The sequence below is a fragment of the Penicillium atrosanguineum genome (assembly GCF_028827265.1).
Source record: "Penicillium atrosanguineum strain IBT 20685 chromosome Unknown utg000001l_segment0_segment0, whole genome shotgun sequence".
Taxonomy (NCBI): Eukaryota; Fungi; Ascomycota; class Eurotiomycetes; order Eurotiales; family Aspergillaceae; genus Penicillium; species Penicillium atrosanguineum.
The window spans coordinates 3,528,720-3,551,444 of NW_026623133.1; the positions used below are offsets into that span (position 1 = coordinate 3,528,720).

Sequence of the window (22,725 nt, forward strand, 5' to 3'; positions counted from 1 at the left end):
CACTTGAATTGATCCATGATTCTGTGTATCTCAATACGGTGATACTGCTCCCTAGCTCTGTTATGCTGACCAGAATCAAGAAAGCCTTAGCACCTTCGAAAGTTGAAATGAAGTGTGTCATTGGTAGTGGAAAGAGTCCGAAGAGGTCAACGCATATCTATCATTGTATACTAAGTGATTGAATCAAAATACGCCTTACTCCGATCATTGCCAACGGCTGTTGTAAGATAAGTAATCTCCAAACGACTGCTACTGTGGTAGCATTACCTTCACCGATAAGGCAACTGCATCTCCTCAGAATATTGAGAATTTCCCCCCTTCCCATCGCCCAAGATGACAGCAGGATGATACACGTTCATCACCACCATGGCAACCAACATCAACAGCGCATCAAAAATGTAACCAAATACCTCATGCGTCATGAGATATCCATCGAATCCATACTTGTACTCGATGAGGCGGAAAATAGACCTGATCAGGATGAGCGCGCTGACAACATACAGAGCCATCAAAACAGTCATCCAGCTGCGCTGCCGCCAGCCCTGCCCGCGTGACGTTTGGCGCTCGTTCGTAGATTTTATTGTCGGAGATTTCTCGATGCGGTAATGGAATATCGCTGCGACGATCACGAAAAAGCCAAAGAAGAGGAGCTGTACTACTAGGCCACCGATTACAACGTTGGATCCGGTAGTGCGCATGCTGGTGGAGCTGCCGGCCATGAGGCCGCCGCCTATAGGCGTATTAGTGAATGCTATGGCTGTTGATAGTGAGAGATGTTGACGTACCGGCCGATTGAAGCATGAAAGAGAAAACGTCGCCCGCGACAAAGATCTTGGTCATCCACTTGACGGGTACCATGCTCAAATTCTCCGCGTTTAGGTATGTAACTAGTCGCCCGAGGACCATGTACACCGATGCGGCGTATAACGGCGGGGCAAGGAGGATCAACACGGACTGCATAGCGTAAAGAGCAACGGATGCGAGGTTATTGTGACCGAGGCATTTGCAAATATAGCCGATGATTTGGACTGCTGCACATTAGCATTTCGCGGTGACATCTGAATGGTTGGGGTAGCATACAGATACCTCCCACCACGAAAGGAATGAAGTACCAGCATCTGGCTTTGGTCAGTTGGTATGTATGATAGACAGTCGTGAGAGCGAAGAGAATGATGAATATAACACCGGCCGCAATGGATGGCTTATAGCCATAGAGGTTATTGCGATCCATCTTCAGACGAAAGAGGCTCCTGACGGGGATCAAAATTCTGATAGAATGGGGGTCTGGTAGTTTTTAATATAGCTTGACTGTTACTTCAGCCACAATGAGCCGTGCCAATGTCGCTTGGGTCCCACTGGATCCAGGCTCCTGCTAAAGGTACAGATCCAAGACATTCTTGGATGGTCGATACAGAAATTGAGAAGCCTAATTGGTGTAGAATATTAAAGATACCGAGGCTGAAAAGAGAAAGCCCACAATTGAGAGAAAACGAGCTTTTCATTTGATTAAAACCGATAGAAATGTCTGAAAAGCCGCGAGCTCGAAGCGAAGTTCACGGGGTCCAAGTCATCGAGTGGGTCGGTGGGTCCGCGAATTCGAATTCGAGTTCGTATTCGATCTCTTATCCGTATCCTTATAACATCCAACGCCGCTGTTTCTCCATCCTTCTAGAACGTGTGCCTGATGGTAAAATGGGCCCGCGCAGATCCCATCGCAAGTCACGTAACGGTTGTCCCGAGTGTAAAGCGCGGCGACTCAAGGTGTGTTCCCTCCCGTCCATATCCCAACGTCCTCTAATGTGATTCTAGTGTGATGAGCGATACCCATGTACCAACTGCGTGAAACATGGTATTCCATGTAGCTATGTGGTTCCGACCGAGCAAGATAGTACGCCAGCATCCAGCGCTTCCCCAGCGTCGCAGGCGCAGGCGCACATTCAACCATCTTCACAACCACCTTGTGTGAACCATGCGCCGATTCCGCATGGTGATTACCTTTGGAATCTTGCAAATTCTGGCAATGCAGTTGAATCTCCAAACAGACTTGATCTGCTGGGGATCCTGCCCAGATCAAGTCAAGATGCTCCGGTGGACTATGAAGATTGGGGGATGGTAGCAGAACTGATGCACCATTACTGTACCGTGACATGCAATACCCTGACTCGTCGGGAAGACGTACGCCATGTTTGGCGGGTTATTATACCCACAGAGGGCTACGCGAACAAGTATGTCATGAACGGTGTTCTGGCCATCGCCGCCATTCATCGCGCGTACCTCTATCCAAGCCAGAAGGACAAATATACGAAAGCTTCGGCATACCACCTTGCTGCCGGTCTGAAAGAATTCAGAGAGCTCATATCATCGCCTATTGACCGAGATAACTGGCAACCTGTGTTTTGCTTTTCCTCGATGATCTGTATGCATATTTCAACGGCCACGATTAGACTCAACGCAGATCGGTTGCCTACGCCATTGTCCACCATAATCGAAATATTCGCCAGCGTCAAGGGGTTTCAAGCAGTTATGAAACCATTTTTGCGCTCCCTTCAGAAAACACAACTTGCTCCCATGGTCAATTCTGTCTGGATAGAGGATGAACCGAGCATTCCGAGGTAAGCTGTCGTCCAATTCAGTCTTTGAAGATTCAGAAGTTATTCCAATACTTACCTCTAGTAGCCCTGCTCTGGTTGCTCAATCTTTACTTCCCCCAGATGTCTGGACCCAAGTATCTCGACTTCGTAAATTCGTCGACGAATATCCTTTCCCACAGACTCAATCTGAGTCCCAGCACCAAGATCCCGATGACGATGAAGCTCCACAAGAACATTCAGATATCCGAAAAGACTACAAAATTGCCATGGAGTTTTTTGAAGTCTCAGCCCGCCAAATCGAACTGGCAGGCCCGCATGTAGAAACCGGCATGGTCTTTCTCTGGGCCTATCCACTTTCAAAGCGGTTCCACGATCACTTGATATCACACCATCCCGCGGCTCTAGTTTTGCTAGCTCACTATTGTGTACTGCTTCATATGGTAGATCATTTTTGGTATATGAGCGGAATTGGCCGTCAGCTGTTGGAGGATATCGAGACTAAGACGCATCCCGCATTTCGGGAGTGGCTGGTTTGGCCGAGGCGGTGGGTTTTGAAACAGCCGATCTAGACTTTGGTTAATTTTATTGTTGGGCTTGAAATGATGTACAATAGCTGAGCTGTCGACGGCTCTGGATAGTGAGGGCCGGCGTTAACCGAGCTGTAGAGTCCTATGTCCGGGAGGGCCCACTTGAGTCATAGGTACCTAGGTATCGAAGAAATCGACAAAATCGAAAATCGAACGCGCTTCGATTGTCTAGTAATTGGAGCAGACCTGTAGTCAATGAGTTGACCAGTGTGGGCCATCCCATCCCTCTCGAGCTATGTAGATAGATTCTTCAGTAGCAGCTTCATAGAACGAATATAAATGGGGGAAGCATCCACCTATCAAGCGTGGTCCGCCCTCACGCCCTTCGACGGCCCCGCACGTAATTTTTCAAGATGCGTCAGACATCCGGAATCTTATAAGACCATGATTGCGCCTATTGTAGTTTCTTTTCCACTACAGCTTTGATACACTCTCATCAGAATGCACAACATTGACTCTTTCGAACTTCCCAAGGTACGCGACAGCTTCAACTCTCCTTTACTTTTTACCTGACACCAAAGCTAGTGGATTGATAGGCATGCCCTGGATGCATCTCTGGTGTTGGCCGGGAGCGCAACTCCCCCACTGTCAATTCAGGACTTGATCGAGCTTTCTTCGGACAAACAGGCAACTTCCAGCAACCTGTCGGTCGACTCATTGAAGTTGACTCTGGGTCCAGGAAACGGCAGTCACAATCTTCGTCAGGAAATCTCCGGCCTCTACAATGGAGTCACAGCAGATAACATCCTAGCGACCAATGGAACAACAGGTGCCAACTCGCTTGTCTTCCAAACCCTGCTTAAGCCTGACGATCATGTCATTGCCATGTATCCTTCATATACCCAGCTCCTGTCTATCCCCAAAGCTACCGTCGGGGAGAACATTTCATATTGGTCTCTCGATCTGGACAATCAGGCCCAGGCAGATCTGCAGCAGCTGAAGGGCATGATCAAGCCCACTACGAAAATGATTGTGCTGAACAACCCAAACAACCCCCTGGGAACTACCCTGAGCCTCGAAATGCAACATGAAATAGTTGCCCTGGCCCGCGAACATGGTCTGATCCTTCTGGTTGATGAGATCTTCCGCCCGTTGTTCCACGACTCGACAAAGCCGCCATCTTTTGTGGAGCTTTCGGAAGAGACTGACAGTGTTATTGTCACCAGCTCCATGAGCAAAGTTTGGGGGCTATCTGGAGCCCGCATAGGTTGGATCGCCACGAAAAATGCCAAAATTCTCTCTGACTGCTTTAATCTGGGCTTCTATACGATCATGGCTGTGGGTACTATCGATGAGGTCATCGCCGCGGAGGCTTTGAGTGATCGATGCCGGCCTCAGATCCTGGCAAAGCATCTAGAAATGGCTCAGAAGAACCTCAGTCTCTTGGAAAGCTTCGTCAATAAACACGCTGGTGTCTCGTGGATCAAACCAAGCTCGGGAGCGACAGCTTTCGTGCGATTCTCTTCTAACGGAGCCCCTGTCGATGATGTTGACTTCTGTTTGAAGCTGAAGGAGAAGAAGGGCGTTTTGCTAGCCCCTGGAAGTCTCACATTTGGGTTGGCGGCTGCTCAGGATTTCCGTGGGTTTGTCCGAATGCACATCACAGCTCCTCCGGAGAAGGTACAGGCAGCTCTGGAAGCCATTGATGAATATTTGGGCTAAACGAAAGACATGAATTGTTCTAAATTACTATGGCTATATTTCAAAGCGGACTATATTTGAACAATACCTTTGTAGTTGTACTGAAGACCACATTTAGGGAACCTTTCTTGAGGTTCAGGTCTGGCCCCTGCCATTGCATGCATTGCAGCTCTTCCGTAGTCTATTGAATGCTTCAATAACTAGCATAAGTCTCATTTCAATGGTCTGTTTTGTCTTCTAGACGAGACCCGCAATATATCTCCGCAGAATCGTACTAAATAATGAGACTCAAACAGCAGACGTAGTAGGCAACACAAGCTGCGAAACTCCACCGGCGATAGTAATAGTATGCTTCTGAGGAGTAGTTTTATCACTACGTAGACGGTCCTCATCGGTTCCAAGACTTCTCGCATACATCGGAAAAGAACCACCCGCGACAATAAGTCTCATACGCGTGCCAACTCTGAATCGATGAGCACAGTCTTGTAGATCCAGGTTAAGTGGCTTAGATGTGTCGCGAGACGGGTCGAGCGCCTGGTAAATCTCAGTGATATTGTGGGACACGCCGTGGGTGTCGACCTCACTGAGCCTTATGAAAAGGTCTGCAAAGGGTGGATCGCTTGTATGTATCAAGCGAACAGATGGGATACCCAAGATCTCGAGGTCTTCTGATAGAGGCTCGCTCGTGAAGGCTAGCACGTCTGATCTTTTTGCGTAGGCGCTATCGTCCACACGTCCACCAGAAGACATTTGATTGCCACCGATGCTGGGGGTAGGGTTCAGGGGGTCGAAGACAAAGGAAGCAGGGCTTGTGTCCAGCACAGGAGGTCCTGGTCCAATGCCGTTGTTTTCTTGTAGATATAGGGTCTTCGGTCGAGTATCTGGAGGCCAGGTAGGCATTGAGCGCCACTCCTGGGAGCCTGTGATGAAGATGCGGGCCTGACGTGCATGGGGTACTCCGACCTCCCGATTTGATCGCGCATCTTCAGTTTTTGCAACATGCTCAGAGAGGAAGTCTAGTATCTCCGGCATGGAATATAGACCTGAGCCTTGAACATGTGTCCAGGGGCCGACGACAAGGTTCACATTCACGCCCCGGCCACGGAGATGTTTGAATTGGTGCATCGTTTGCGTTGTGAACGTGTCGTACCAGCCACTAATCAGGAGGATGGGAATGTTCGCACGCTGAAGAGCAATATGGTGTCGTCGTGGCGTCCAGTAGTCATCATCGACATTGGGATGCTTCAAGTACTCAAATAGCCATGGGGCCTTGTCACCGAAGTACTTCTGCAAGCTAGCTTCCAGTGGCAAGCCAGCCACGGCCTCTTCAAGTTCCGACGACCGCAAAAAGCTCAACCCAGGTATATTTGCCAGACGCGAGAGAAAGCTTCCCTTCTCCTCATCGCACTTGGACATCAAATCGCTCCAGGATGCACGATCAAGTCGGAAAGACCCAGTACCCCATGCATGCCAGGCCTGATCATGAGGCCCAACGGGGATGACAGCAGCGACACAGTCGGCAGGCGGGTCGTGCAAAAGCGCCCACTGGCTGTAGCCGAGATACGAAGCGCCCAGGGTAGCAAAGGATCCAGGATACCAAGGCTGCTGGCGCATCCACGCGACGATATCCTGGCTATCGGACTGTTCGTTGCTGCCTGGGTCAAACGTTCCCTCTGAGCCATAGGTACCGCGTGTGCTGACGAACAGGGCCTGGTAGCCTCGAGCAGCGAAGATGCGGGCGTTGATGAAAGAAATTCCTGAACCTCGACCATAGCAGCACTGGATCATGATCAGACCTGCAGATTTCTGGTTGTCGGGCAACTCAGGTGCGTAATAGTCAGCGGCCAGCTTGACACCATCGGTCATGGGGATCTCTATGGCTTGTTTAGTGTAGCTGCATGCTTCGGGGCCTGCACCGACATAGCGTGCTCCAAGGTAGTCCAGACTTGCTCCTGCAAAGCTGCGTTTCACAGGCTGCCCTGTCATTGTGCTCTAAATTGGTTGCAGGGGCAGTAGAGAATTTCGGCGACGGGACAGGTTGATCAACACCTTGGGTAATAGTCGAAATTCTAGAAGTTCTTATCGAAATGTCCCAGGTCTTTCCGTCATCTGATGTTCTGAGCTTGCTTCTAGTTGCGAATCCGGGTGGGTAATACGGGGAAGTTATTCATGACGTTGCCTACTGCAGAGGCCCCTGGCCAAGGCACGGCCCCTACGGCCAAGGCCTTCTCCATCGGCAGTCGGTTGCCCCGCACCGGCCACTATCAGTCTGATAATCTAGACCTCAAAGGCCTTTCATCTACAAGATGCCATGTGAATAGGCAGAATCGTCTCTATTTAAGTCTACAGAGCAGAGGCAAATGGGGTGTTCATGCCACTCGCAGAGCGGACTTTCATCATTAAGCGTAAATAACAAAAACAAACTAACTAACGTAGGTAAAACTCCAAATCACACGAATTAAGTCCCGGCTAACGTTACTGCACGGGGATCTTGACATATTCCCTGGTATCTTCCTCCTCGTCGCTTCCCTCAGGAGTCATAGTCGCTTCATCAACATGCAAAACGTCCTTCTCATTCTCGACATCACCATCTTCAACGATGACCTTCTTCTTGGACTCGACCTCTGATTCAATCTTCGGCACAATCACAGTCAGAATGCCATCTTCCAGCTTGGCGGTGATCTCATCAACAGAAACAAAGGCCGGGGCCTCGCGGTTTCCAAGGCGAATCTCACGCTGGAAGACGCCGACCTCGCGGGATCGCTCTTCCATAGCCAGAGCCTGGTGCAGCTCTTCATTCATACCCGGGCGGTACACGACCCCGGCAAGTCTCAGGACAGACTCTTCAGCGTCATAGTCGATGCTGAGATCGTTCTTCTTGGCACCGGGGAGGGAGACGTGCATAATGTAACTGGCAGGAGTGTCGAAGACATCGACAGATGGAACAAAGTCGACATCCTTCTCGGGGGCATCGAAGGGGAAACCGAATTGACCGGCCAGCTGGCGCAGGAAGTCGAAGTTGGCGCCAGGAGGGCCATGGCGACGGCCTCGACCGGGACGTCCACAACCATGAGGGCCTCGTCCGTGGCCATATGCGCCGAACGGACCACCACCGGGAGGACCGTGGAAGCCCTTACCGTGATGACCTGGTCCATGGCGACCCTTGCCGCCGCATCCCCCTCTGCCCATTCCATGAGGTCCACCGCGGCCCATGCCATGCATGCCGTGCTTTCCCTTGCCTTTGCCGCAGCGGCCGTGGCAGCGGTTCTCGTTATCGGACTCCAACTCAGAAGCTGAGGCAACGACCTTCTCGCCAGAGGGGTTCTCGGTCTCTGTTGAAGGGCCTGGGGTGGGCTCGACGGTTTGATCTGCGGAGCGGGATGCTTCAGGGCCATCGGCACTGTCGTCGTTCTGCGGTCCCCAGTGGTGAGGGCGGCCTTGGTGACCCATTCCCCAAAATCCAGGCGGTCCGTGGTGGCGTCCGCGACCACCACGCCCGCCATGGCCACCATATGCATGAGCATGGGGAGGACCACGGTGGTGACCATGACCAGCGAAGAAAGGATGATCCTCAAGGCCAGTCATACCAGTCATGAACTGTTCCCAAGGAGTTGGTGGATGGTTGAGATAATATATGGAAGCCATATTGAAAGTTGTAGTTCAAGTTGAAGTATGAAGACAAGATATGTTGTTGATTGAAAGTGTTGGTTGGGTTTAAAAAAAGCGGAAGATGAGGTAGATCAGAATGATAAACCGAAGTGATAGGATTCCAACTCGATGACGAGGAATTCAAATGCTTTTATACTTCACAAATACAGGCTGCCACGGTGACGACTCAACCCCAAGCTAGCCACATCACCCTCCATAAGGTCAAATCCTTTACAATCATGTTGCCTTGAAAACCCCGAGCGTCCGAGGTGCGACCCGAAACCCCGAAAATTGACTTGAGCAATCAGATGCCAGAGCGAAGCACCGACTGTGAGTAATTACACCGAAGGAGACTATCCCCGAAGGCCCTAGAAGCTTCAAAGCTCAGGGAGGCAAGAAAGCTACACGGGGGTAGCGATGGATTTAGCTGAAACGGGTAATCCATGCCTATATCCGAGATTCTGACTCATCGGCTCGCGCCACCTTGCGCCACAATGATGGCAAATGTAGTTTAGAGGACGCGTTCTTCCAAAGTAAGGCATGCGTGGCAAAGAAGAGATGCAGATCATGGTTTTAAACAAGTTTGGAGGAATTTGTATCAAAAATGACTGGCCAAAAGAAGCAATGTCCCGAAACCTTGGAATTGATGCACAAGAAATAAGAGTTTACCACCTGTGCAACCTTGAAACGAGCAGTGCAAAAGAGAGATGAGTTTACGCATTTTGCCTTTTTTGGTACTCGCTTGAGGAGGGTCTACTCTATTCATCATGTATGCTACCTCGACTGGCTCAAGATCCCCTACCCCTGAGTCAACCACTTCAAAGTCCAGCATGTACTTTACTTCGAACTCAGTCTCCATATCCACATCCATGAGAAGCTATCGTATGAACTGGCTTGACCGCCTGGTAGCGAGGGTGAGGAAGGCGACCGACTGTATCGATCCTACTATTATAGGGTGAGAAGCTCGATACTCGAGTCGAATAACTTTCCAGGTTTCTTGAAGCGCGAGATATAGGTAAAAGGTTTGTTGAATTAGTGGGCGTTGTAGCTTTAGATTTTTGGAATCCTAAAAAATACATGTCTAGAGAAAGGAAGCAAAGTAGATGATAAAAGATGTAAGATCCCAAACACTTTAAAGATGATGTACGGTGAGAAAGAATTCTATAATATGAGTAGTGTAAACAAGAGAAGAACTTCCATGGTTCATTCTGAAGTAAAGACTAGAGGTTGAATTAGTCTCATGATTGTAGATCTTGTTTAGTACGTTCACTACTTTAATGGATAGCAGTCGTATGATTGTGGGGCGTGAAGGCATGGAGGCATAGCCATAGGTATCACGTGACTGGACTCTGGCCAGTACTTCCAACGCTTCATCCCCTGCGACGTTCCTGGCGAATTCCCGCTTTTCAAAATAATTGAAACCTCTTTTACATGTGGGCAATGAAAAACACCATGCCTAAAACTCCCGATGGACACCAATGGCACGCACCCGTAGCCCTCACCGATCGCTCCGATGCGTTCCGAACTTCCCCTTGAAGACAGAAACTCCTAATACGAGATGATAGGATATCTAAGATTCCGAAGCCGGGTGGATTTCAGTGGATCTCATCCCAGGTGATCTCTCGGGTGCCACGGGATGTGTCCCTTGGGCTTGTCCCAATAAGGAGGCTACCGAGGATGCCCCGATGAAATCATAATGAATGGATGTCACCGGAAGTAAAAAAGATGTGGAAGCTCCCATAGTTAAGAGCTCCCAAGATCCCCACAATAATGAATTGTTCACCAGTGTCATCTTGACTCTCTCAATGACCCCGATCATTATGCCTTCCAGGCTCCTGAGTGTCGCGCGACTTCGGCCTGTCTCTACCCGTTCATCGGCATGCAAACACCTCTTGACTCACACAAACGAGCATCTGAGGTTTCTCGCAACACACATTGAACACTCCGAAGCGATAGCCAATTTAGACCACCAGAAGGAGCGCGTCGTCATTCTCGGATCTGGTTGGGGTGGATACACCCTTTCGCGTAAACTATCGCCCAAGACTTACTCACCCATTGTGATCTCCCCACGGTCCTATTTTGTATTCACGCCTCTTCTCACCGACGCCGCTAGCGGATCCCTTGATTTCTCCAACATCGTTGAGCCTGTGCGCGATCCACGCGCCAAGGTTGATTTCCTTCAAGCCGCCGCCCGTGCCATTGACCTCAAGAGAAAGACTATTCTCTGTGAAGCAACCGTCGTCAGAAGTGGTGTCACCGAGTCATCCCGTACTCAGGATGATGAAAGACAAGTCGACGATGGTGCCGAGACTACCTCCAAACACCCGATGAAAGAGCTTCGCGCATGGGAGCAGGGAGAGCTTTTCGAGGTCCCATACGATAAACTCGTCATCGCCGTCGGTGCCGTCAGTCGCACTTTCGGAACCCCCGGAGTCCGGGAAAATGCAATGTTCTTCAAGGATATCGGAGATGCCAAAAGAGTCAAGCGGCGCGTGCGTGAATGCTTCGAGCTTGCTGTGCTGCCGACTACCACCCCAGAGATGAAGAAATGGTTACTTCATTTCGCTATCGTTGGTGCCGGGCCCACCGGTACCGAGTTGGCGGCGTCACTGCGAGATTTCATCTACACGGACATGATGAAGTTGTATCCGGCTCTCAATGGGATTCCTAAACTCAGTCTCTATGATGTTGCGCCCAAAGTTCTTTCGATGTTTGACGAATCTCTCGCGCGGTATGCAATGGAGACGATGAAGGGCGAGGGCATCGACATCAAGACATCTCACCACGTAAAGAGCCTACGCTGGGGCCCGCCGAATGCTCCTCCTCCCTATGAAATGGATCCCAAGCGGTGCCTAACATTGGAAACTGAAGAAGAGGGCGCGGTTGGCGTTGGCATGTGTGTTTGGGTAACGGGCAACGCCATGACCAAGTTGGTCAATGAGACCTTGAGCAAGGTCGATGCATTCCCAGCAGAGTCTATTCATACCCTGGACCCTAATCTTGATTTATCGACTGCCACCAACCAGTCATGGGAATACAAAAAGATATCTAACAAGAGTCCCCTGCTTGTCGACGGCCATCTTCGTGTACAACTCCGGAACCAAGATGGGCAGACAGCAGTGCTAAAGGATGTGTTTGCTTTGGGCGACAACGCCCACCCGGAGAATGGTGCCCCTCCTGCGACTGCACAGGCGACCTTCCAAGAAGCCAAATGGTTGGCTTCGCATCTGAACAAGGGGGACTTGGATGAGACACCGCCATTTTCTTTTAGGAACCTGGGCACTATGGCGTACATTGGAAGCGAGAAGGCATTGATGCAGATGCCTCATGACCCCCACAGCTCACCCAGCAAATACTTACCCCATGGACTGACGGGGCGCATGGCTTCCTTAATTTGGAACATGGCATACATTTCGATGACCATTAGTTGGCGAAACAAGTTGCGAGTGGCGTTCAGGTGGACTTTGAATCGTCTGTTTGGAAGGGATGTTTCACGATTCTAGTCAATTTACAAAGAAAGTTCAAGTCAATAATTCAAAATGTCCCCCTGAACCGAGGTAAAAATCGGCCGAAGCTTCTCCGCATTCCCTACCCCACCGTAGCTTATCATTGATGCGGGCCTGTTCTGTTCATCTTACAATTCACCATGGCCTCGCAACAGCAACAACAACCCTACGTGGCGGTTGCCGAGCGCAAGCAAGCCGAGTTGGCTGCTGCGATTCCTACAGAATGGCGACTACCGGCACACATTATTCCCGCGGGGATGCTCTCAATCGCCGAGTCAATCACCGAGGGTCCCAAGCAGTATCGCCGAGTCAACGTGATGGAAATCCCTCGTACCTGTGGGCTTCTCAGCTCTAAGGAACTCGAAATCACCGAGAAATACGATGTCCGCGGGTTGGTGGCCGCGATGACCGAGGGTAAACTCAAGGCGGAAGAGGTGGTACGCGGGTTCTGCAAGGTGAGTTTGAAAGTACCATGTCTCTAGCAGAAAGTCAAGCTAATGCTATGACGCCAGAGAGCAGCCATCGCCCAGCAACTCACTCGATGCCTGACCGAACCCCTCTTCGATCGTGCCATTCGCCGAGCTCAGGAATTGGACGACCATCTCCAGCGTACCGGTAATCCCGTTGGGCCCCTACACGGTCTCCCCGTCTCAGTGAAGGACTCATTCCACGTCGAGGGTGTCGACTCCAGTATCGGTCTTTCTGCATTGGCATTCAAGCCCGCAAAAGTCAATGCCGACCTCGTGAACCTGCTCCAATCCCTCGGTGCCATTATCATCGCCAAGACAAACGTCCCCCAAACCCTCGCAACACTCGATAGCTGCAATCACCTCTTCGGTCGCACGCTCAACCCGCTCAACCGCCAATGGACGGCTGGTGGTAGTACCGGTGGTGAAGGTGCCTTGCTCGCTATGTGCGGATCGATGGTTGGGTTCGGTACCGACATTGGCGGAAGTATTCGGGTGCCTGCGATGTGCCAGGGGATTTATGGTTTCAAGCCGAGCCAAGGCCGCGTACCCTTCGGTGGTCAGGAAAGTGGTCAGCTTGCCGGTAAGGGTCGGATAGCCCTGCAGGCTGTTGCCGGTCCACTAGCCCGCTCGGTCGCAGATCTCGCAGCCGTTATGGCGGAAATCGTGCCTCGTGCGGAACTATTTGGCGAGGATTGCATTCCGGGCTATTGGCCTGCGCCTTCTGTCCCGATTTCTTTGGCTCGTCCGCGGAACTTCACTATTGGTATACTCAAGACAGATGGCCTTGTCACTCCCTTGCCCCCAATTACCCGCATCTTAGATGAAGTCGCTCAGCATCTGCGCCATACTCCCGGTGTCGAAGTTGTTGAGATTCCCGTTCCACCCGTTCTATCAAAATGCCAGGGCCTCGCGGGTCGCCTCATGGGCGTGGATGATGGTTCCACCATGCTCGATCTTGTTGAGGGCCAAGGGGAAGCTTTGATACCCTGGCTGCAGGGTCGGATGAAGCGCGGCAAGGCACTCACCATCGATCAATTGGCACAGCTACAGGCTCGACGTGCAGAGGTTGAGAAAGAGATGCTGAAGATGTGGACTTTGAACGCGGGTCATACTCGACGTGTTGACGCTATTGTGTGTCCCGTCGCACCACACCCGGTTCCCGAGCTCGATCGGTACAATGCTGTTGGGTATACATCGACCTTTGTGATGCTGGATTATCCAGCTGGCACGGTCCCTGTGCGGCCATTTGCAGAGTCCGACTTGGAGTTGGGCAAGACTATGGATGTGCCTACGTTGGGAAGCTGGGACAAGGCCAACCGCAAACTATGTGAGTGCTTACTTTCGGGGTTGCTTTTCGTATTTCACTAATGAGATGATAGGGGATGAGAAAACGGTTGACCGTCACGTGTACCTGGATTCGCCGCTTAGTGTCCAGGTTGTCACGCCGAAGCTACATGATTATGAACTTTCCCAGGCCATGGAAATCATTGATCGGGCAGTGCAGGGAGGCCGTTCTCCCATTGCCAAGCTTTGAATCCCCTAACGACTTTGCACATAGTTATAGCCAGATGGAATTTAGTAAACATCCTCCAAGCTCATGAGAATAATAATAATAATAATAGTAATAATAATAATAATACGTAGAGACGAGTATAGATATCATTCAAGTCTATATAGGAGAAATCTCCCTTACAATCTTCCCTTCAAGTGCGAACCACCATCAGTGGTAATAACCGCCCCATTGAGGTGACTAGCAGCCCGCGATCCCAAAAACACAACCAGACCTGCGATATCCTCCGGCTTGCCCAGACGACCATTAGGCGAGTACTCTTCGATCTCCTTCAACCCGCCTTTCAACTCAATCAGACCACTGGCCATCTTGGACGGGTAGAAACCCGGCGCAATAGCATTAGTGAGAACGTTTCGCGGGCCAAGCTCAACAGCCATGTTTTTCGCGATGTGAATGGCAGCCGCCTTGGAAGCAGAATAACTAGGCGTGGCGTTGTCACCAACGGTACCAATTCCAATACCGGCCACCGAGGCGGTAATGATGACCCTTGAGGGCTCGGCACGCGACGCCTTGACAGTCAACAAGGGGGTGAATCTACCTATGTTAGAATGACCTCTGTAGATCTCATGAAAGCAGAACTTACTTCTGGATAGTATAGAAGACACTCTTAACATTCAAGTCCATAACCTTGGAGAACATCTTCTCGGGATGTGTATCGAACTTTTCGCCCCATGTCGCACCGGCATTGGCAAATAGGATATCCACGTGATCAGTGGTCTTGCTCACTTCAGCGACCATTCGGTCCAGCTCGTCCATGCGGGAGCTATCAGCTGGCACGGAGATGGCTTGCGCACCAGGCCGCTTGTTCGGCAGGGCGTTCAGCGCGGCGACAGCTTCGTCGCAGGCATCCTTCTTGCGGGAGGAGATGTACACCTTGGAACAACCGGCTTGCAGTAAGCTGTCTCAAAGAATTAGAAACTGTAACTCGATGGGTAACTGCCAGTTGAGGATGGATATACGAACCCCGAAGCAGCGTGCAGTCCCAGACCGCGCGAGCCACCGGTCACGACGGCGACTTTCCCCTCGAGGGAGAATATGCTTGAGAAATCAGCAAGTTTGACTTGTTCTGTGGCCGACATGGTTGTTGTGGAGAGTTGAGCTGGAGCTTAGGGGAGAAGTTGGTATCCGGCTGTTATACTCGATTTGGACCGAGGCTCCCCAAGCTCGTTGCAGCCGAGACCCCGCAAATCCTGGAATGGAACCCCCGGGGAGGGGCGATTAGTAATCTTAACCCTGGTCTTTTTTGCGGACAAGTTCTTCCATTAGTATATCATGAATGTTGAATTGTTTTGAATATCATTCAAATGATGTTCTGATCATTCTGCAGTGGTGTTGTGGAGTTGCATGGGTGAAGTGATCTAGTGAGGCTGCCGCAGTGGCCCTAGTAAGTTATGCATGATGGCCCCCCTTCTCGACGATCTATCCAAATCATGACCATTGGTGATGAAGTATCTACTAACCGGCGTGCTTCATGCCTGACGATATACTGAACTACTTAGCGCACGCGCAAATACGCAAATACCGGCCATGTATGGTATTCCTCCAGATATGGCCACATCCGACGGTGTGTAGCTAGTTGAAGGTGGGCCCGAAATGTGCTCAATCTTTCGCAACTAGTATCCACGCAAACTCGCTCATCGTGTGCAAACATAGACGTAGAATGTCGACATCAACCTTGGTGGCTGACTTAAGAGGGGTACTCTGGGGGACCTTGGAAGCCACGCTCTTATAGCTTTCCTTCACTTTCAATTCTTACCTCTTCACCTTCACATCCACCATGGCCCAGACTCACACCCTCCCTCCGCTTCCTTATGGCTATGATGTAAGTCACGGCTTCCTGGCAATACTCTCACTCCCGGCTCACTATCCAGGCTCTTGAGCCCATCATCTCGAAGCAGATCATGGAGCTTCACCACCAGAAGCACCACCAAACATACATCAACAACCTGAACGCCGCCCTCTCTGCCCAGGCCTCAGCAACTCAGACCAACGATGTCCCCACTCTGATTAGTCTGCAACAGAAGATCAAGTTTAATGGCGGTGGTCACATCAATCATTCCCTCTTCTGGAAGAACCTGACCCCTCCCGGTACTCCCGGCAATGAATTGGGCGGTGCTGCACCTGCACTTCGCGAGGCCATTAACTCTCGCTGGGGCTCCCAGGATGCGTTTACTAAGGCATTCAATACCGAGCTCCTCGGCATTCAGGGAAGCGGTTGGGGATGGCTGATTAGCAAGGGCGGTCCCAAGGGACGTCTGGAGATCACTACCACCAAGGACCAGGACCCCGTTGCCAGTGGTGATGTTCCTATCTTCGGCGTTGATATGTGGGAGCATGCCTACTACCTCCAGGTGAGTGCTTACCGGGTTTTTCAGGTTAGGATCTTTACTAATCCCTCCTAGTATCTCAACAATAAGGCAGGCTACATCGAAGGCATTTGGAAAATCATCAACTGGGCCGAGGCCGAGAAGCGCTATACAGCTGGCGTGGAGAACCTATTGAAGCTGTGATGGGAAAGGCATATTCATATCGGTTTCCAGTTCTCGAGATAGTATTCATTCTTCAATACGAAATTGCGCTTGTGAATTAAAATGACGAAATTTGCAAATGGTATATCAACAAGTCATAAGAACTGAGACTAGCTCAGTTGTACCCCACAATTCCTATCCCGATAATGGCTCCGCTGGCCTCTCTCATCGTTACCTGTCGGCCCACGACACCCTTCTCCGAGACGCCCAAGTCCAGCCGTTCGGGCAGCTCGAATTCTAATTCTGTTTGGCGGTGACCTGGCTTCAGGCTTTGGTTCTGACTGAGGTCGAGCTGGAACTGGTGCAGTGGTGGTGTGTTTGGTGAAGATGTGGTGAGATCTCCATATTTCCTTTCTATAGTCAGAATTTCAGTTCTCTGGGCTGTTGGGAAGAACTCACTCTATCCGCATATTCACTTGTCTGCAGCCACGCAGCGTCTCAAAAGTCTCCTCGTCGTCAATCTGGAGAATTGCTTTCGTGTTGCGGTCCTGTGTCTCTGCGTCTCGGAAAAAGAGAGAATATGATGATAAAGTCGAGGTTGATGATGCCGAGGAGACGACAGAGTCTGGTGATGAAGATAAAGAGCTCGGATTTGAAGGCAGACAATTGTCTCGAGGGAAAAGCACGGCAATGGTGCCGCCAAAGGTAGGTCGGTTGCTATCACCGCACATGATGATGGAAAGATGCAAATGCAATGCTAGATAGAGGGGAAAGGAATAAGAAGAAATAGCAAGTGCTATATACGGTACGGTAGACTCTGTACAAGGAGGATCAATAGAGGAAAAAAGACAATAAATAGGCGGAACTACCAAGGTGTTTTTCCACCAAGGTCAACTGCGCGAGATCGAGCATATTTTGCCGTTTTGGGTAAGTCGTGCCGATCGTCTCAAATGTGCTCAGTGGATCAGTGGACTTCCCTTGCTCAATACAGTATACCGTATGGACCATCCGCATTCTCCACTACGGCAGGCTTGTACTGTATTTTCCACTCTTGGAATCTGCTAGGTGGCGATATGCCAGAGTCATGATGCCTGAACCGTCACACGACTTACTGTACCTAGGCAATCAATTGTTGGAAGACTCACCAAAATGGAGGACTATCGGAATGAAAGAAGACTCAGCATCGTTCGAGATATGATATCCTCTATCGACCAACGTTGGATTTCAGTATACTGAAATAGAAACGTGAGTGTAGAGGCCAGGCTAAGGTGGCCCCACCTGGCCGCGTATGGGATCCCCGCGATCTGCCACTGTCAACGCCTGAATCAACCATGAGTGCATTGGATAGTCCTGGAATCTGGCACCAAACTAGGAAGCCGGCCTTGCAATCGGCTTCCCTGGAGTACTACGACCTTGGTACATTCCATCGCACAGTCAGCACTACCAGCAAAGATGCACAGGCCTGGTTCGATCGTGGCCTTATCTGGGCATATGCCTTTAACCACCAGGAGTCGGTGCGCTGCTTCGAGCAAGCGGTGATGGCTGATCCCACGTGTTCCATGGCCTACTGGGGTATCGCCCTTTCTCTGGGTCCCAATTATAACAAACCGTGGAAACTCTTCGACGGAGAAGATCTCTCAACAACCACGACCCGCGCCCACAGTGCGGTACTGTTAGCGAAGAAACATGCTGTCAGGGCAACTCCCGTGGAGCAGGCTCTCGTTGATGCACTTCAACACCGTTATCCGCAGAATGAGCCTGTCGACGATTGTACAGAGTGGAATCACTCATACGCTCAGGCCATGGAATCTGTGTATCGGGTCTTCCCAAATGACCTTGACGTCGTCGCTCTCTATGCCGATGCACTGATGAACTTGACCCCTTGGAGTCTATGGGATCTCAAAACCGGCCAACCTACCTCCGGCGCCCGAACCCTCGATGTGAAGAAAGCGCTCGACCGCGCCCTGGTTCTGGAAAACGGACTCCAACACCCAGGTCTGTTGCACTTATACATCCATCTCATGGAAATGTCCGCCACCCCGGAAAACGCACTCCCAGTAGCGGATCACCTCCGAGGCCTAGTCCCAGACGCAGGCCACCTAGAGCACATGCCAACCCATCTAGACATTCTATGCGGCGACTACCGCCGCGCAATAGCATCCAACACCTCTGCCATCCGTGCAGACGAGAAGTTCCTCAAAAGGCAAGAGTTGGGTCATTTTTACAATCTCTATCGCTCGCACGACTACCATTTCCGGATGTACGCTGCTATGCTAGGCGGCCAGTCGAAGATTGCTATTGATACTGCTACTCAACTGGCAGAATCTATTACAGAAGACCTTCTCCGTGTGGAGTCTCCTCCTTTGGCTGATTGGCTTGAGGGGTTCATTGCGACGCGCGTGCATGCTCTTGTTCGCTTTGGTCGCTGGGACGATATTATTGCGCTTGAATTTCCTACGGACCGTAGTCTCTATTGTACTACCACGGCCATGACTCACTATGCGAAAGGCGTAGCTTACGCTGCTATCGGTCGTGTTGATGAAGCAAAGACGGAACAAATCAACTTCCAGGCGGCTGTGAAGCTAGTACCCTCTTCTCGAACTATCTTCAACAACACCTGCGTCGATATCCTCGGCGTTGGAGGGGCGATGCTTGACGGCGAAATCGCGTATCGTAGTGGAGACTATAACTATGCATTTTCTCGTCTACGAGATGCAGTGGATCGGGATGATAATTTGCCCTACGATGAGCCGTGGGGTTGGATGCAGCCTGCTCGACATGCTCTGGGTGCGCTCTTGCTGGAACAAGGACGTGTCGAGGAGGCGATGGGGATCTATGCTGCTGATCTGGGTATCGATGAGTCCTTGCCTCGTGCGCTGAGACATGTCAATAATGTTTGGTCTTTGCATGGTTATCACGAATGTCTTTTGAAAGCAGGTAGGGCTGCTGAAGCGCGCGTTTTAGCGCCCCAGTTAAGGCTTGCTTTGGCTATGGCGGATGTGCCTATTAGGTCGTCTTGCTTCTGTCGCATTGAGACTGAAAGTTAGAACCTGTGTTCTACAACGTGCAATTATGTCATTCGAGTGTTAGGAAAGTTAAGACTATTGATAGTACTTGGTTAGAGAGGTATCGATATGTACAAATAATGCAATTACCCATTTGCAAATATGGCACAGCTAAATAAATATCTACCGTGTGAATATATAGTTGTCCGTAATTCTAATATTTGTATTTCCTGTTTAGCATTCTTAGGAAATCGGTGCTATAGGACGATACCACCAAGAGATAATTTACTGACTTCATGAAAATCATCATTAAGCTACAAAAATATAAACACAATTAATTGTTCCCCCAAAAAAAAGCCAAAGAGAGTAGTAATTTTACTCAGGGATGGCGAGAAGATGAATTTAGCAAAAAATGGTCGCGCCCGGGATCGAACCGGGAACCTTCTCGGAACAAACCGAGGCAAGCACAAGGAAATCCATGTGAGCGAGAAATCATAACCATTAGACCACGCGACCTTGCTTATGGTAGAGGGGCAAAACTTTGTCTCTCAATGGTGAACATTGCATCCCTTATCGTAGAGGAACCATTTTTTTCTTGCTTATCCGTTGACTTTTCTGTTCCTCTTCACAGGGTCCGATCTTCCCTACGACACTCGTCCTTTGGATCACCCTCTTCTTCAAGCCGACTTAGGCCCCAAAAATATAACCTCTCGACTGTACAGTCACCTAATAAGGTGGCAGATCCTGCTTCTGCGACCCTCCAGGCCCAGCATCAACCTCCGCGAACCCTTCTACACCACCTAGGCCGCCTCCCCCACGGCCTCCCTTACAATGGACGCCCAAGCATATCTCATTCGTCACGGCTGGTCCGGCCCCGGCAACCCTTTGAACCCAAATCAACGCCCAGGTGCGCATGGAGGTCTCGGCCTAACGAGACCCATCCTCGTCGCGCGCAAGGCGAACAACCACGGCGTGGGCAAGAAGACCACCAAAGACCCCACAAACCAGTGGTGGCTGCGCGGCTTCGAAGACGCCCTCAAGGGAGTCGGCGACGACAGTTTCGAAGCTACTTCGGCTAAGACGAACAATGCGTTGACCAGTGAATTGTACCGCAACTTCGTGCGTGGCGAGTGTCTGGCTGGTACGATTGATGACAAAACCAAGACTGCTTCGGAACAGTCTCTTGTGAAAATGAAGAGGAAGCGCGATGCAGACGATGACGCCGAACGTCGCGCCAAGAAGGAGCAGAAAGCCGCGAAGAAAGAGGAGAAGAGTAAGCGGAGGAAGATGAAGGAGGGCGAGGACTCCTCCCCTGCTTCCAGTGACTCCGCAAAGGAGAGTAAGGAGGAGCGTCGGTTGAGGCGCAAGGAGAAGAAGGAAAAGAAGGAGAAAAAGAGTCACAAGTCTGATAGCGAGTCTGGGGATAGTGATAAGGCTGCGAAGAAGGAGAAGAAGAAGTCGAAGAAGTCGAAGCGATCGGATGCTGAAGAGGACTACCCTACACCTATGTCGACAGAATCGGATCAACAGGAGGACACGATGGATCTCGATGAGGTGGCATTGTCAAAGACCAAGAAGGAGAAGAAAGAAAAGAAGGACAAGAAGGAGAAAACGTCCAAGAAAGACAAAGAAGCGGGAGACTCCAACTCTAAAAGAAGTCTAAGAAGGATAAGAAGGCTTGATTTGCATCTCCCTTTGCATACAGGCGCATTGCATTTTCAACAAAAAGCATGATGTATAGATGGCATACGGCATTTACTTGGTGCCACCTCGTGATCAAGATACCCCTTTCGTTTGGCGAGGAATAGAATTGAGCCAGTTATTCTCATTGTCATTTCTCGTGTTTCTAGACTTAATTCTGCACTGGTAGTGTACCCGGCTTGTTGGAGAGAATCCACGGCCGCCTCTCCCAGAAGTCATCTCTGATGATATCGATGTGGTCAACCACGATTTGTGCTTTCCGACGAAGTTTCTTCAGTTTGTCCTGTTGAGATCTTGACTGCTTTCCCTCTGGTGCGTTTTCTTCATCTCCTGTGGATGGCTTTGGTTCTTCAAGTTCATACTAGATGGCAACTTATTAGAGCTAGATAGAGAAATAAAGAAGATCGAACACTCACCTGTCGGTAAAGAACGCTTCCTTTCTTATAAATCTCTTCTTCATTATTGTAGTTGATGCCGAACCGCTTGAAGAGAATCTCGTTCTTGTCGGCAGAGACAGTACCCTAGTATCGAGTTAACAACCACCTCGCACCATGCCTGGTATGATGGATGACTCTACCTTTAATTCCTGCTCTGCATCTGTGTTACTCATCCCGCCTTGTAGGACCATTGTCCAGAATGTTGTGTTGTAGAGATTATTGATATGACCTGGTACATCCAATTTAGCAAATCTAGCCCGAGCCGTAGATGGACATTGGATAACTTACAATCAACCTGCCTCCAGCTCATGTAGTCCCGCAAGATTCGTGTGGAGGGGTAGATAACCGCCCGTCCATCAAAGGAGGGAAGATATGGTGGCTGGAGCGGCCTGGCGGGGAAGTATGTCGACCACAGATAGATGTAATGAGCTGTGAAGGTTGACACAATGGTAGTAACCAGTTTCCTGAATAATTAGATTATCAGTCAGTACCGCGACTGACAGTTTTCGTCTTGAAAGAAAAATCGCGAGGAATGTTGGCCTTACGCATTTCGCCGCTCGAAGAGCTGGCAGGTAGGGTGGAAGACGAAACTAAAATGTTCTGTTAGTAAAAGAAGAAAGCCCGGACAGAAATATCGAACGTACCTGAACTCATCACTGACACCGTAGGCAATGCATAGATCCGGCAGCTCTTTCATGACCTCGACTGCGGCGGCATTCATGAGATCGAGCGCGCGGCGGTCATTCGGCTTGATAAATTCATAGTGATCAGACAGCCTGGAACAATCAGATATTGAACATAGACCCAAGGATCGTGGGAAAGTTGGCATACTTGTGGAAACCTCTGCCATCGATTCGGACCACAATCCACGTATTGGGAAGCAGGATGTCCGGCTGCTCGAATTCCTTGACATACTCGAACCTGATTGAAATTAGTTTCACATATTTGACCAAGCATTGAACATGAACACTTCTTACTTGGAGTTTGCCATATTTTCGAACGGTGGGGTCTGGAGTTGAAGAGACTGGATTTGAAGAACGAGTCATTTTGTGCGGCGATTGCTACCCGCACACAATGACCTGCCCAACTACTCCCTACTCC

At 50.3% G+C, this 22,725-nt stretch overlaps 13 protein-coding genes across 13 annotated transcripts; 7 read left to right on the top strand and 6 right to left on the bottom strand.

Moving 5' to 3' along the window:
- Window positions 1-269: 269 nt before the first annotated feature.
- On the bottom strand, window positions 270-1,231 carry N7443_001370 (RTA1 domain-containing protein; the record flags this gene model as incomplete). The annotated part of the gene is made up of 3 exons (XM_056881426.1): window positions 270-730; window positions 786-1,028; window positions 1,081-1,231. The coding sequence occupies 3 exons, from the start codon at window positions 1,229-1,231 to the stop codon at window positions 270-272; spliced, it is 855 nt and encodes a 284-aa protein (XP_056746664.1).
- Window positions 1,232-1,521: 290 nt separating this feature from the next.
- Window positions 1,522-3,160, top strand: N7443_001371 (Zn(II)2Cys6 transcription factor; the record flags this gene model as incomplete). Its single annotated transcript, XM_056881427.1, has 4 exons — window positions 1,522-1,582; window positions 1,673-1,761; window positions 1,810-2,612; window positions 2,674-3,160. The coding sequence occupies 4 exons, from the start codon at window positions 1,522-1,524 to the stop codon at window positions 3,158-3,160; spliced, it is 1,440 nt and encodes a 479-aa protein (XP_056746665.1).
- Window positions 3,161-3,619: 459 nt separating this feature from the next.
- On the top strand, window positions 3,620-4,840 carry N7443_001372 (uncharacterized protein; the record flags this gene model as incomplete). Its single annotated transcript, XM_056881428.1, has 2 exons — window positions 3,620-3,652; window positions 3,704-4,840. 2 exons carry the CDS (start codon window positions 3,620-3,622, stop codon window positions 4,838-4,840), a joined length of 1,170 nt encoding a protein of 389 aa, XP_056746666.1.
- Window positions 4,841-5,107: 267 nt separating this feature from the next.
- Window positions 5,108-6,805, bottom strand: N7443_001373 (CocE/NonD family hydrolase; the record flags this gene model as incomplete). The annotated part of the gene is made up of 1 exon (XM_056881429.1): window positions 5,108-6,805. One exon carries the CDS (start codon window positions 6,803-6,805, stop codon window positions 5,108-5,110), a length of 1,698 nt encoding a protein of 565 aa, XP_056746667.1.
- A 489-nt stretch (window positions 6,806-7,294) lies between these two features.
- On the bottom strand, window positions 7,295-8,464 carry N7443_001374 (Hsp20/alpha crystallin family protein; the record flags this gene model as incomplete). The annotated part of the gene is made up of 1 exon (XM_056881430.1): window positions 7,295-8,464. The coding sequence occupies one exon, from the start codon at window positions 8,462-8,464 to the stop codon at window positions 7,295-7,297; it is 1,170 nt and encodes a 389-aa protein (XP_056746668.1).
- A 1,823-nt stretch (window positions 8,465-10,287) lies between these two features.
- N7443_001375 (putative pyridine nucleotide-disulfide oxidoreductase) lies at window positions 10,288-11,970 on the top strand (the record flags this gene model as incomplete). Its single annotated transcript, XM_056881431.1, has 1 exon — window positions 10,288-11,970. The coding sequence occupies one exon, from the start codon at window positions 10,288-10,290 to the stop codon at window positions 11,968-11,970; it is 1,683 nt and encodes a 560-aa protein (XP_056746669.1).
- A 143-nt stretch (window positions 11,971-12,113) lies between these two features.
- N7443_001376 (putative general amidase) lies at window positions 12,114-13,977 on the top strand (the record flags this gene model as incomplete). The annotated part of the gene is made up of 3 exons (XM_056881432.1): window positions 12,114-12,428; window positions 12,486-13,770; window positions 13,823-13,977. The coding sequence occupies 3 exons, from the start codon at window positions 12,114-12,116 to the stop codon at window positions 13,975-13,977; spliced, it is 1,755 nt and encodes a 584-aa protein (XP_056746670.1).
- Window positions 13,978-14,132: 155 nt separating this feature from the next.
- On the bottom strand, window positions 14,133-15,092 carry N7443_001377 (oxidoreductase, short-chain dehydrogenase/reductase family; the record flags this gene model as incomplete). Its single annotated transcript, XM_056881433.1, has 3 exons — window positions 14,133-14,547; window positions 14,597-14,911; window positions 14,977-15,092. 3 exons carry the CDS (start codon window positions 15,090-15,092, stop codon window positions 14,133-14,135), a joined length of 846 nt encoding a protein of 281 aa, XP_056746671.1.
- Window positions 15,093-15,790: 698 nt separating this feature from the next.
- N7443_001378 (superoxide dismutase) lies at window positions 15,791-16,523 on the top strand (the record flags this gene model as incomplete). The annotated part of the gene is made up of 3 exons (XM_056881434.1): window positions 15,791-15,835; window positions 15,885-16,364; window positions 16,416-16,523. The coding sequence occupies 3 exons, from the start codon at window positions 15,791-15,793 to the stop codon at window positions 16,521-16,523; spliced, it is 633 nt and encodes a 210-aa protein (XP_056746672.1).
- Window positions 16,524-16,656: 133 nt separating this feature from the next.
- N7443_001379 (uncharacterized protein) lies at window positions 16,657-17,212 on the bottom strand (the record flags this gene model as incomplete). Its single annotated transcript, XM_056881435.1, has 2 exons — window positions 16,657-16,891; window positions 16,941-17,212. 2 exons carry the CDS (start codon window positions 17,210-17,212, stop codon window positions 16,657-16,659), a joined length of 507 nt encoding a protein of 168 aa, XP_056746673.1.
- A 600-nt stretch (window positions 17,213-17,812) lies between these two features.
- On the top strand, window positions 17,813-19,528 carry N7443_001380 (TPR domain protein; the record flags this gene model as incomplete). The annotated part of the gene is made up of 1 exon (XM_056881436.1): window positions 17,813-19,528. The coding sequence occupies one exon, from the start codon at window positions 17,813-17,815 to the stop codon at window positions 19,526-19,528; it is 1,716 nt and encodes a 571-aa protein (XP_056746674.1).
- A 789-nt stretch (window positions 19,529-20,317) lies between these two features.
- N7443_001381 (uncharacterized protein) lies at window positions 20,318-21,220 on the top strand (the record flags this gene model as incomplete). The annotated part of the gene is made up of 1 exon (XM_056881437.1): window positions 20,318-21,220. One exon carries the CDS (start codon window positions 20,318-20,320, stop codon window positions 21,218-21,220), a length of 903 nt encoding a protein of 300 aa, XP_056746675.1.
- A 118-nt stretch (window positions 21,221-21,338) lies between these two features.
- N7443_001382 (tRNA guanylyltransferase) lies at window positions 21,339-22,670 on the bottom strand (the record flags this gene model as incomplete). The annotated part of the gene is made up of 7 exons (XM_056881438.1): window positions 21,339-21,548; window positions 21,604-21,708; window positions 21,765-21,853; window positions 21,913-22,088; window positions 22,170-22,214; window positions 22,269-22,400; window positions 22,456-22,670. 7 exons carry the CDS (start codon window positions 22,668-22,670, stop codon window positions 21,339-21,341), a joined length of 972 nt encoding a protein of 323 aa, XP_056746676.1.
- Window positions 22,671-22,725: the final 55 nt, after the last annotated feature.